Source organism: Sciurus vulgaris (genome assembly GCF_902686455.1).
Source record: "Sciurus vulgaris genome assembly, chromosome: 11".
Taxonomy (NCBI): Eukaryota; Metazoa; Chordata; class Mammalia; order Rodentia; family Sciuridae; genus Sciurus; species Sciurus vulgaris.
In genome coordinates this window covers 107,630,791-107,644,570 of record NC_136472.1, presented here as the reverse complement: position 1 = coordinate 107,644,570, position 13,780 = coordinate 107,630,791, and the positions used below count along the sequence as shown (strand labels likewise).

The 13,780-nt window shown below is 39.5% G+C and overlaps 1 protein-coding gene across 2 annotated transcripts; it reads right to left on the bottom strand.

The window, feature by feature from the left end:
• Positions 1–5,234: 5,234 nt before the first annotated feature.
• On the bottom strand, positions 5,235–12,731 carry PTS (6-pyruvoyltetrahydropterin synthase). Of its 2 annotated transcripts, none has more exons than XM_079103643.1 (6): positions 12,474–12,731; positions 10,823–10,902; positions 9,120–9,142; positions 8,749–8,805; positions 5,753–5,823; positions 5,235–5,556 (listed from the first exon to the last, which is right to left on the bottom strand). In XM_079103643.1, the coding sequence occupies exons 1-6, from the start codon at positions 12,554–12,556 to the stop codon at positions 5,433–5,435; spliced, it is 438 nt and encodes a 145-aa protein (XP_078959769.1). In that variant the 5' UTR covers positions 12,557–12,731; the 3' UTR covers positions 5,235–5,432. The 2 variants fall into 2 exon arrangements, with proteins under 2 accessions (XP_078959769.1, XP_078959768.1); XM_079103642.1 differs by lacking the exon at positions 12,474–12,731 and adding an exon at positions 12,251–12,411.
• Between the last annotated feature and the right edge of the window lie 1,049 nt (positions 12,732–13,780).

Genomic DNA, 13,780 nt, shown 5'->3' with positions numbered 1-13,780 from the left:
TGTGGCTCAGTGGTTGAGTGACCCTGAGTTCAATTCCCAGTACCCATCAACCCCCCCACAAAAAAAAAAAAAAAAAATACCTGTGAGAAGTAAAAATCATTTGAAATTTTGGCTCATACTTATCATTATACTATTTTGGGAATCTTCATTGAATAATAAACTGGTTGGATGACTTAAATATCAAGGACTTGGTTTTTTGTTTGGTTTTGGGTTTTTTTACCTTTTTCAAAATGTTTACTAAGTAGCCAGAAGGTAGCATACTCTGTCCTCCTGCCCCACCCTACAAGCATAGAGGGCTGGGGGTTGGGAAAAGTACCTACAGACCAAAAAGAAGGTGGAGCTGGTCTAGCTGCCCCAGAACTAAAGGAAGCCCAGAATCAATAAGTCACTCTTTTCCAGATTAGATGAGGCTAGCTGTCCTTTGGATACCCCAGAAAGAGGTGGTGGCAAGAGTAGCATGAGGGTTCCCTCTAGAACTCCACACGTGGGGTCATCTGCACTGGATTAGATGTCCATTTCGAATTGTGCAGCCTCGAGTATCTCCCTCAGTCTCCTTCCACTGTCAGCAACTCTAGTTGGAGGGTGGGGCTGTTGGAGGAGTTGTGACCCCCGCAATCTGAGGGAGGCAGCAGGGGGGTGTCAAGAAACAGGTGATCCTGGTGCACACTAGTTTGCCAGCACTCTGCAGAACACAACCCAGCCTGCTGACTTCCTGGTGTAGTGGCAAAGAGTGTGCCCCATGTGTTGCTGCACAGTTGGGCAGCTTGTGGAAATGGAGGTCCAGCAGCAGGACGTGCAGGAAGGCAGCCGCCCAGCACTGTGGATGTGGTGTGCACCACGGAGTCTGAGGCAAATTTTGTTGATCAGGTGCAACCGCAGGCAATAGGACTAGGATGACCTCGAGGACATGTTTCAAAGCTTGGGATGTTGTTTCTCACATTAAAAAAAAAAAAATGTGGGGAGGGCAGAGAAAGGTGTTCTGTCTTTTAAAATCATTAATTCTTCTGTGGCTGCTAAGCACACATGAGAGTGGGTTTGTGGCTGTTTTGAAGGCAACTGATGAACCAATGGAAGGTAGGACTGCTCTGAAAATCCTGCATTTGGAGAACCACTTGCCTCTACCTTTCTTTTATAGTAATAGCAGTTCTCTCTGCAGCTCTGTGGAGACTTCACTAGTTTACCTGGGACATTTTCCAAGTGTCTTACAGCAGAATCTTGCTATAAAGTTAAATTGTGTGAAACTAACAATGATTTTTCTGTATGTGAGGGAAGCTAGAAATATCTCAGACAACAAAAGCAAAATGAGAACAGTCTGTTTCTGATCTTTAAGATAATTTCAAGTCCAGGAGGAATTTGAAAATTTGGTATTTACAAAGCCAAATGGCTCACTTATCACAGGTCTAGTGTACCAGTGACAACATGTACTGAAATGACTATAGTACTCTGGCCATTTCATAACCCACTGGTGGTTACTACATTAATTAAGGCAATACCAATGAAAGCTGAGCTCTGGTCATTATGCTTATGAGATTCAGTGACTATATTTTTCTTAAGTTCACCTTAGAATTGGTTTTACTTTCAAGAGTTGTGCTCCCAAGGTTTTTATATAGCCCTACCCACAAAATCCACAATTACCTCTGTAAACAGCCACTGCTGCTCTGATGTTTCACTCCTGAAATAATGAAATGTTTTTTTCCTCTGGCATCAAAAAGGGCCTGATACACACTTTCTGCCTACCTCCCAAGCCTCATCTCTGCTATCTCCATCACACTTTTCACACTCGCAATGTATATGTAATCTCCTCCTCTGGAGTGTGACCTAGACCTAGTGACCTGCTTCTAAGAAGCAAAATACAGAAAAACAAGTTAGGTTACAAATGACTGTGACTTCAGTCTTGCAGGCACTCCCCTTGCCCTTTATCTGCCCACTTGGATGGAGCAAGCCATCAGGCTTGGAGATGCTTTAGAAAGAAACCTACATAGCAAGAAGAGGAACCAAGGCCTCAGTCCAGCCACCCATGTGGAACTGGATCCTGCCAACAACCATGGGAGTGAGCTGGGAAGATCCTTCCAGGCAGATCCTTGAGATGACTGCAGCCTTGTCAGAGACCTTGAACCAGAGGTCACAGTTAAGCCTCTCACGGTCCACAGAAACTGAGATAATATATATGTGCTGCTGTAAATCATGTTTAAGCTACGCTTTGGTTAATTTGTTACTCAGCAATAGGTAACCAATACACTCACCAAGCAGGGTGATTATGGGGATAAAATGAGGTAATGTAAGAAGTACTTAGCAGAGTGCCTGATCCCACATTAGGTACTGCATAGTATTAGCTTGATCCTCCTTCCCCATTTCTTCATTTCTGCTGCCACAACCATGGTCCAGGCACCCATCACTTTATGAATAGATTTCAGTACTAGCTTTGCACCTGGTTTCCTTTCTTCCCTTTGTCCATTTGGTTACCTTCTTTATTTTTTTTTTTTTTTTTTTTTTTTTTTTTGGTTACCTTCTTTAAAAAACAAAACTTCAATAGCTTCCTACTCCTTAAAGGACAGAGATCAAATTGACATTCCAGGCCAACTGGACTGTCCCCATTCTGTATTTCCAAGCTCCCTTCCCACAACACTCCTCTACCTCACCATTACTCTACTCAGATTAACCTAGTCACCATTTCCCACATATGGTTGTACATTCCCATCCTAGTAACCTTGCCAAGTAACTTTTGCCCTTTGGGCATTCAATCCCTCTTTTCTCCTGAATTCCAAACTGCCACTCTCCTTACCCAATCACTCAAAGTACCACTAAGGATGTACCTCCTTTACAAAGCTTCCAAACCTCATCACCCTAGAATGATCTTTTCCCTTCTCTATAGTAATAATATTTGCTCATTTGGTAGAAATAATATACCTATTTCTACAAAATAGGTAGAAATAATTCAGAAAGTATCTAGTCCAAGGACTCACTTTACAGGTAAAGAAACTGAACAGCAGAGATAAGCTTATCTTAAATCATCTAGATACAAAATAGGCAGAAATAATTCAGAAAGCATCTAGTCCAAGGACTCACTTTACAGGTAAAGAAACTGAACAGCAGAGATAAGCTTATCTTAAATCATCTAGATACAAAATAGGCAGAAATAATTCAGAAAGCATATAGTCCAAGGACTCACTTTACAGGTAAAGAAACTGAACAGCAGAGATAAGCATCACTCAACTAAATAGTAACAACTCTAGGGCCTCAAAATTTTCAGGTTATTCAAAACTAAAAATATGTGCCAAGTACCCATTATGTATGTAAGACACTATAAAATTCCAACAGTTTTTAGCAATATGCCATTCATTAATTCAATGAACAAAAAATTGAGTACTATTTACTAGATACTCTGCTTAGAATAAGAACTTGGTCAACCAGGAATTTACAACGAAGAGAAAGGAAAAAAACAAAGAGGAAAAGTAATAATTATAAGTTTGATATGATCTCTGAAAGGAAGAAAAGAAAATCACCTTTACCCTATTTTTGGATCTTCCATCCACTTACTCATCTATTCACTCATGAATTTGATGGATGAATGGATGGATGAATAAACAGACAAACAGAAAAAAATTCTTGTCTTAAGGAGAGAAAGTAGGGGAAAAAAGTTTCTCTTGAAGCAACTCATGAGCAACCAACACCTAGCGTATCTATTATCAAGAAAAATGTTTCTCTAACATATCAGATCTGAAAAATTTGGTATCTTTTTAAAAATATTGGAATATACATACATTGTCCTTTTTTGAGTCTATGTTTTGAAATGAGAAAAAAAAAAAAAAACCCAGTTTGCAATTTATTTACTGAGTGATCTTAAGCAAGTCCCTTAAACCCTCTCAATTTTCTTATCTGTAAAATGGGAATAATAACTACCTTACATGGTGTTTGTGAGAGTTAAAACATAAAAGTACATTCATAAACAATAGCTATACTGCCCTTCAAGTAATCATTACAAAATATTCTACATAAATAAAAACTGAGTTTGGTAACTAAACTGCAACACATTCAAATTTAAGTAGGCACTGCATTGTGAAAATTGATTAATAAAATTCCTATAGTTACTACCTCTCCAGAATAAAAGTCTTCCTTTGCAAAATTTTCTAGAATCATAATCACTGCATAAGTTGTTTTATTTCTTCCAGGCGGCAACATTCTGAGAATCACTGCATACAAGAAACTACGTGAAGATAAATATAAAATTCTCTATTTAAGAAGTTTAGAATACAAATGAGAACACAAGAGAATAGCTCTTTGTGCACAGCAAGCAAATACATTCTTGTGGATTTATTCATGGGGAAAAGACACCAGAGATGAATGCCAAGAACACAATTCAACTCATACAGGTAAGTTTAATGATCAGAATAAAATGGGATCAGTTAGGAAAAATTGCATACAGGAAATACTTCATAGAGTAGCAGATCCTTTTATGTTGGCTATTTTAATATGGTTTAAAATATATCTTATTCTGCAGTCTTCCAAGTTTAAATTATTCAATGGCTATAATGTCTGGAGTTCTACACAAATACACATAACAGTTTACTGATATTGTATTATATGTTTAATTGCTCTTCCTCACTAGCAATTTATAGTTCAATAGCTGTGTAAATCTGCAATGACTAATGTCCATGAAAGCAACATTTCCATCCATCTTTGCACCTGCATCAGCAATGTACTAATCTTAGATAATCTGTGTGTCTGATTTTCATTGAATAAACTTGTGCATTTAGCATACCCAAAAAGTAGGAACCAAGGGAGTTCAACTGATACCTATTGTCTCCAGACCTTGTAGTCATCTAAATTTTTTTTTTTTTTTTTTTTTTTCTCACTGGGGATTGAACCCATGGCCTGGTAAACAAGTGCTCTAACATCTCAGTTACATCCCCAGCCCTTTTTATTTTATACTGAGACAGGGTCTCACTAAATTGCCTAGGCTAGCATTGATCTTGTAATCCTCCTGCCTCGGCCTCCCAGTAGCTGAGATTACAGTCAATGTACTCCCACACCAGTGCTTAATTTTATTTTTTATAATATTCATCTACTTTAAATTGCATAAACATTTGTACCATTTATATTAAGAAAAAATGAATTCTAAAAATGAGATAACAGAGAATACAGGTTTCTTTTTCTTTGAAATAATACCACGCCAAAACATTTTGCTGAAGATGAAGTGATTTTTAATCTACAGATAAAGGATTCTCTAAGTGATATTCAGGATACATTACAAGCTTTATTTTAAAATAGATTTAAATTCACAACAGGTCTTACAATGATTTCAATAAATCAGGCACTTCAGAACACAATGCAGAACAACAATTATGTGGTGACTACTTAATATTCCAAGAGGATACAGATCTTTTTTAAATATGGAAAGAAATTAGACTTTCTACAGTGTTAATCCCTAAGAACTATTCTCCTTTATAGACTACAATATTATTGTCAGTTTCATACACTTTTACTTTATAAAGAACTCCCACAGGAAGAAATTTCTGGAGGTTTTCCCAGATAAATACAGCTACGTTTTCTGTCGTGCTGCAGAAAAAAAAAGTAAAGAAGTTCAAAATGCAACAATTAACCAAAATTTCATGCCTAACAGTTACAGAAAACAAATTCTAGTGTTCAAAGAAATCATTAAACTAGAACTTGAGACATCATGTGGCAATCAAATAAAATGTGAAAATCAATTATTTTTCTTACTATCTATCTAAGGCAAGATGGTGACACCCACCTTACAACATCTGCAAAATATGGCACATCCAGATCCAGATTCTTATGATCAAGGGGCTTCATGATGGCCTCCTACACACAAACCAAAGGGGAAGACCACTGAAGTTATTCATGACTCAAATTCCAAACAGTTCTACGTAAGCCTCTAAACCTTACCCTATCATTTAGCCACTAATTCAGTACTGGTAAAGCGATCTTACAAGGTTGACAGCTGTAAGAATAAAGTCAGGTCCAGTTCCCTGTAATGATGAGTTATCCTTGTTACGTATGCAGAGGCGAGAAACTAAAAAGTACAAGAGACTTGCCAGGGTTTTCTTGAAATACAAGCCACTGTGATTCAAAATTCAATTTAACACTCCTTGAATTCTGTCCAAAAAGTTACCAGAATCACTTTTCCACAACAGTGTCACCTATGAAACAATGCCACATATTATTAGGACAAAGATCCAATAAGCACTATATTTTATAAAACAGACCTAGACAGAAATTATGTGAGTAGTTCTAAATTTCTGCTATAATAATTTAAGAATGATCTAAGGCTTTCAGAAGAAAAAGAATCAAATGTGTAAAGACTATGCTACAGTTTAGATATGAGGTATCCCCCAGTAGCTCCTGTGTGAGATAATGCAAGAATGTTCAGAAGGGAAATGATTAGATGATGAGAGATGTGACCTAATCAGTGGATCAATCCAGGGATATCAATTAACTTTGTAGTAACTGTAGGCAGGAGGGGTGTGGCTAGAGGAGATGGGTCACTGAAGTAACACTTTGTAGTTCATATTTTGTCTTTGTCTCTGGTAAGCCAATCAATATCTCTCTTTGTCTTTCTCTCTCTTTCCTTTCTCTCTCCCTCTCTCCCCTTGTGCTCACTCTCCTCTCCCTCCCCTCCCGCTCCCTTCTTCCTGGTCCTCATGCCCTGAGCTGCTTTCCTCTGTCACGTTCTTCCTCAGCTTGGGCCCAGAGCTAACAAAAAAGTTGTCTAAAACAGACAACTACTTCTTAATGCTTGCATGTATTAAATAATTTTTTGCTTGTCTTAAGCAAGGATTGTAACTGCTTTCTTTCCAGGGTTTTATTTCTAGGGTTTTACTTTAAGTTCTTGTACAAAAATTCAAGCATTTGTGAAACAACCTAATTTTCCATAGTGAATGGTTTCAAGGGTACATTAATAACAATCATTTCATGAGTAAATCCAGAATAATATTTTTTAAAAAGTAAGTCTGGATCCACTAGCTTTTAAAATCGATCAAACAATCAGGCATGGTAGTACATGCCTGTAGTACCAGAAACTTGGAAGCTTGAAGAAGGAGCAAGTTCAAGGCAGGCCTGAACAACTTAACTCAGTAACTTAGCATCTCAAAAATAAAAAATAAAGAGGACTGGGGTCATAGCTCAGTGGTACAGCACCCTGGGTTCAATCCCCTATAGAAATATAAATAAATAGATTAAATAAAATAGATCAAATGAAAAGATGTTTTGTATGAATATCTTGCAATATTCTATTTTTCTCTCTAGAGATACCCCACAGTCTCCCATGAATGTGTATTCCTTGCCGTACCCACAAAGCTTTTTTTTTTTTTTTTTTTTTTTTTTTTGCAGTGCTAGGGATTGAACCCAGGGCCTTGTGCTCCCAAGGCAAGCACTCTACCAACTGAGCTATATCCCAAGCCCACAGCTTCTCACTTTTAAGACAGCCCACACTCTTCCTTGAATGTGCCTCTGTTTTCCTAAATAAATTTCTGTCTTTAAAAAATTAGAAGGAAGGAAGGAGAAATACCTGTGTTTCATCTTCAATCTCAGTTCAGTTTAGCTTCTCCACTGAAGCCACTTCTGCAGACTGTCTGAGCCATGACAAGCACACAGATGGGGGTGTGCAGTGTACAATAAGTACACAAAGGAGGAAAAGAGCAGAGCAAGCCCCTGTGTAGTATTCTACTCTGCATGGGCTTGAGAGCTCTAACTGTTGCCTTTTATGGTATAATACTTGGTGTATATATATTTTATGTCCTTAGTAGACACAAGAAGTCTGTCTTCATGCCTTTCCCATAGTTCTTTCAGCACAGTGCTATTTGTTCATTCATTCTCTTATTCATTTATTCAATCAACAACTTTTGAGCATTTACTTTCCTTTATCTCCTGAAAAGGTAACACAGGTACCCTGTGGGTTATGTCTCATTCATCTTTGTATTCCTAGCTCTTAGCTCAAGAACTGATGCAAAGTAGCAAGTTTATTGAATAGATGGATAAGTAGTGGGAAGAAGTAATATTTATTAACATCATTTTTATGAAAAAAATGTCAAATTTTAGAATAAAAGTAAGCTGCAGAGATGATGTGAAGAATTCAATAAATGATAGCATAATAAAAACAGCTGGATAGGAAAAAAGCCTACTCTCAACTTTGCAAATGACAAACATGACCTGGGGCAAATCAGGTAACTATATGACATCTCTCAATCTTCATCTACGGAATGCAAAAAATGGTTTGGATGATCCCTAAGATCTCTTACAAGGCAAAAATTATATGATAACACAATCATTAAGTTGTTATTAAATATCTGCTTCTGTGTTATCTCTGTAAAGAACTGCCCCCCTTAGTTTATAGTAAAGGCAAAATGAGTAAGAAAGGGCGGTGTTAAAAATCGGTGAGCAAAGGTGTAAGGAATATTCAAAAAAGAAACAAAGCTTCAAGGAAAAAATTGTGTCATGAAAGAAGGATAGAATTTGTGAAGTGGAGGAAATCAGCATATTCCAACAAGGAATACAAGGTAAGCATGCTAGGTGCACGTCTCCCCATCATTGCAACACAGCTACTTTCCATTAAGGAGACCTTTAGAAGGCCACAAGAGCAGTTTCTCCAATTATCCTCCCAGGCCCACACCCAGCTCCACTCACAAAGTTATGGAACTTCAAGCAAGAACTGACTGGGGAGGTGGAAAGGAAGTCACCAAAAATTATACTGAAGGCAGAGCACAGAATTAGCACCAATATGGCATTTACCTCCATATATTTTTTGAGGTCAGTCAAATTCATAACCATTCCTGTAACAGGATTGATCTAAAGAAGAAACAAGGGTAAATATTAATCTAAGAGGTTCTTCATATCAAAACTTCTGGTAAACTATTAAAGGCTTTGCAAGGTGCAAACTGTGCCCATATTTGCCTTCATCCCAGAGACAATCACTGATCTCAACACAAAAGCACACGTGCATCAGGCATTCTTTTCACTGCACAGCTCTTCTACCTGTCCACAGACAGCACATTCAACAATGATGAAACTGAAACAGAAGTTTTCAACACAGAATGCACCAAGTACACTGAAAGAGGACTCAGTAGTGTAAACAAAACCACACAAATATGTTCAGCACATACCTCTCCATATACTGTCACCACAACTATGGAAAAGAAAAAAAATACAAAAAAAAAAAAAAAGCATGATTTTTCAAAAGATTAACATCAAAGCACAAATTAGCAACATAAATTATTAGATCTCTGGCCCCACCAAAGCTATACTTACATTTTCCCCAAAACATCTGTCCTTTTAGCTATACAAGAGGCTGAGGCAGGAAGATTAGGGATTCAAAGCCTATCTGGCCAACTTAGTGATATCCTGCCTCAGAATTAAAAGAAAAAGTTCTTTTAAAAAAAGAGCTGGGGATATAGATCAGAGATAGAGTGCTGCTCAGCAAGTGCAAGCCCTGGGTTCAATTGCCAGTACTGGGGGGAAAAAAGTCCTTTTAGTTAAGATCTTTTTATCAACCAAAGTAAGACTCAACCAAGACAGGAGCTTAGAATGAGCTTTGACTAAGCAGAAGAAATTAGCCAATGCCCAAAAGGGTGTAAGTTATGCTTATATGTTTATACAAAAGGGAAGATCAAGATGTATCTGAATCTTTACCTGTAAAAGCAAAAATGTATATGCAGGTGTCCAGCTATACACCAAACTGGTCCAATTCTGGACAGTACCTCTAAGCAAGCAAAATTACCACTGGGCCTTAACCTCAACCCCTTTACTTACAAGAATGTATACACAGTTTACAGTAATGCTTTGTTAAATAACAAGTGCTTATATAAAGCATTTGAAAATCTTGATCAGTACTTTACCAATTAATAGCTTCTATACACTTGTATTTTTTCAGCTCCACACAAATACTGTTAGGTATTGCATGATAAGTGAGTACACTGAGAGTGAGATGTATCACAGATAAACTAAATTAGAAATCCCGATCTTCTGACCCCCTTGTCTGGTCTTTTTTAATGCCACCACACCACATGCTGCCTCTATGGCTTACATAGCTATTTTCTGAGCAATCAGCTAGGTCTCAAAGAATCAAGTCTCTTACCCTTACACAAATTACTTTCTTGGAACACTACTGGCAAAGTTTTAGACATAAACTATTTTTCTGCCATATAGTGTTCTTTTTTAAAAAATAGTGTGTAATTGTATATGGACACAATATCTTTATTTATTTATTTTTATGTGGTGCTGAGGATCGAACCAATGCCTTGAGGCAAGCACTCCACCACTGAGCTAAAGCCCCAGTCCCTGCCATATAGTATTCTTAGGCAAAATTCCCCTTTTGTTACTCATTGTTTACTCAAAGAATACAATCTCATTTTTGATTTTATTATTTTTTAATTTAATTTTTAACTGATACCCAAAAATTGCACACAATAACAGGATACCATGTGATGCTTCATTATATGTATACATAGTGTTAAGGTTTAAATCAGGTTAAACGTATCTACTCATCTCCTCAGTGATTATAATTCAATTTTAACATTAACTTCAGCCATACCTAAGGAAACACACAGCCAAAATATTTTTTACTATGCACTGAGACCAAGGAAAAAAATTCTTTAAAACATCTTTGTTTTGGACTACCTAAAACACAGTAGACAATTGGGAGGTGAAACATCCAACCAAGGCAACTGAGCTTTTCGTTTTTTGAAATTCCGTTTAATCTGAGTCAAGGCTCAACACATTCATACTGTCCTCAAGACTTCTTCCTCATCACACTTGTATTTGCTGAACATCTTTCATCCTTATTAAATGTTTCATCAGTTTTTCTCACCTTTATAATTGTGTCCGTGGCCATTCGGATTGTTGCATTTCCCAAACAGTTTCAAGTTTTCCTCATCACTCAGAGATTTGCTGAGCAAAAGAAAAAGAAAATCAGCATGACACAGTATCAAATTCAGACTCCCTTTCTGTTCTTCACATTACCTGCTCTGGTCTTTGAAGAGTTTCATAATTTATTATTACTGTAGCTCACCAAGTGGAAAAATCACTTTGATTTCATTACTCACCTATACATGGGGAACCAATGTACACTCAATAATTAGACTACTGTACAATAAAAATTAGTATGAACAAATCTAAAATTCAATCCCCCTGTTGCACAGCAAGATTCCAACTATTCTGATAATGGTCCTTTCATTTTTCAATTCAACAAGGCATTGACTGAGTACCCTATGGAAAAGGCAAGTGCAGAATGAAGGAAGGGCATACAGTGATAAACACAAATAGGTATTTGTCCTCAACAGCTTAAAATCTCATTTCTCCTGAAAAATAATTACATGACTTCGGTCTCCTCTTCAACCATCTTGCTCTACTCTGCCTCAACTTTTAATGCCCACTGAAAATTCCAGTGATATTCAAATTAGATGAAATTTCAAAATTGTAACGCTTAGCTATTTTTCCAGGCAGAATACAACTTAATGAATTTATATATCCATACCCATCCAATTTCTCAGTTTCTGAGTCCTTAGCTCCCTCATACGCTTGAGCTTCCTATTATAGAATCCCTTTGTTTTTAAGGTTGTTACTATTACTGTTTTCTCCTACTTCTCACTCTGAGAGTGCTACAGTTCACAAAACTTTGGCACAAAATTCTCTCAGAAATACACTGACAGATTTTTGTACTTAACTGTCCACAAAACTGGCCACATTGCAAACTCCAGACAGGGAGCAGTGACAAGTGTGGCACTGTTGTGTATCCTGTTATCTAGCACAGGGCCTTATCAGCACAAAACAAACCCTATCCAGCCATGGATGGATGAATCCATCTTATTATTCTCATTTTACAGACAAGGAAACGGAAGCTCAGGGAGTGGAACTTGCTAGAGAATGGTGCAAGTCTCAAAATCAACTAACTGGTGCAGGCAGGCAGTCTGAGTGCTCCGGGTGCAAATCCCAACTGTGCGCCTGCTTAGAAAACAGAACATCAGGGCTCATTTCATCTTCTGTAGAAAGGTGATAAAACTAGCCTTCCTATTATATTAGATTTGGGGGCTCACGCTCCTAGCATACAGAATTAGCTAACGTCTGCGGTGTTTGCGACGCTCCAGGTACCGTGTAACATAAGCGAGTGAACTTTCGCTTAACTTCACAGCCACGGGTTAAACAGACTCAGAGGGTCAAGAGATAGTGAGTGGAGCCTCTGGGTTCGGAACCCAGGGCAACCCCTCCGCATTGGGCAGACTCAACCAGCACGCCTCACCGCCTCCTGGGGAGCTTGGCCAAGTCCTGCAGAACGGCGTTTCTGCCCAAGCAGCCCCGCGAGGGCCCCGGCGCTCGCACAGCCCTCCCTCGGGCCGCCGCTCCAGCCCCGCCCTCCCGCTCGGGCTCGAGCACGTAAGTGCGCATGTCGGCCCCGCCCCCGAGGCGCTCCGCGGCGGGGCGGGTGCCCGCCTGCTGCGGTCGCACGTGTGGGCATGCCCGACCTGTGCAGCCGGTGGCTCGCGCTGAAGGAGACAAGGCGGGACACTCGCGCCCGGCGGCCACCGCCCGGGCCCGCGGTGCTCATGGTCTTCGGCCCGCGCCGGGCGGCCAGCGCCAGCCTCTCCGCCCGCCGCGGCTGCGCAGTGCCGGCTTGCGCGTCCCGGAAGCCGTTCTGCGGTTCCGCCCTTCCCGGCCGCGGGCGCTACCCTCCGCCTGCTGGAGGCTTTTACCCGCGTCTGTCCCTATGTGACCATCCTTGAGTAGCTAGGTACCCCTTGGAGCAGGGGGTGGGGAGCTAGTGTCCTGATTTTGTGAGTCTGCGCAGCCTGAGGCCGCCCACGCGCCTAGGGTCTGTGTGGGCACATTTGTGTCTTCGTGACCTCCTGGCCTTCCCTCCCATTCGCGTCTAGAAAGCCCTGGGTTAATTAGAATAGAAAGTTTTAGCGGCTGGGTGCTCTTATCTGGTGAGTCCCAGAGCTACAGTCCACTTAACAGTTTAAATAAGACCCGAAATTTGAGGGCATCTGTAGGATCAAGGGGCTATCGGGGATGGTAGCACTTTCAGACTGTTACGCAAGGACTCTTCAGGTAAAATTCTAAAGCCACACTTAACCAGCCACAAGCATGCATGGGCCCGTTTTTAACTGGGTTGGCATAACCCAAACATGTGCACCCAAGTGATACGCATTAACCCGAAGACTGGACACCTTGGGAGGGAAAGGGCCTTGTTTCCTCACAGATACTCTCAAGGATGTTCCCAGTACCATTCACCTCTTGCCTCTGTTTAGACACATGCCAGGTGGCTGGCACTGTTCCAAGCACTGGACAGGACAGCTTACATTGTATACGAGAAAAATCAAATGATGAAAATCAGTACAAAACAGTGATTGGTAAGAGACTTGGAAAAGTTTCTTGTACATTTAGAAAAGGAAGATAAAATCACGGGGGTGGTAGAAACAAGCCCAGTGGTGGTTTCTCTCAAACATCTCCTCTAGCTTTATCTTGTGTTTATTAATGCTATGTAGCAAACATTAACAACACATTTCTCAGATGCTTGTCTCATCTCTCCACTGGGCTGTAAAGACAGGACTCGAGAATTAAAAATTTTCAAAGATTTTTTGAGATAAAGACTACTACTAGTGGCTCACATAAAAGATAAAAAAAAAAAAAAAAGGCCCAGATAAGTGAACTACTTACACAATATCACTCAGACACTACCTCCCAGATATTAACTGTACCACAGCAATATACTAATAGTCAATAGTTGCACACTTTACTCACTCTGAAAACGTTTTAAATAAAACAAATG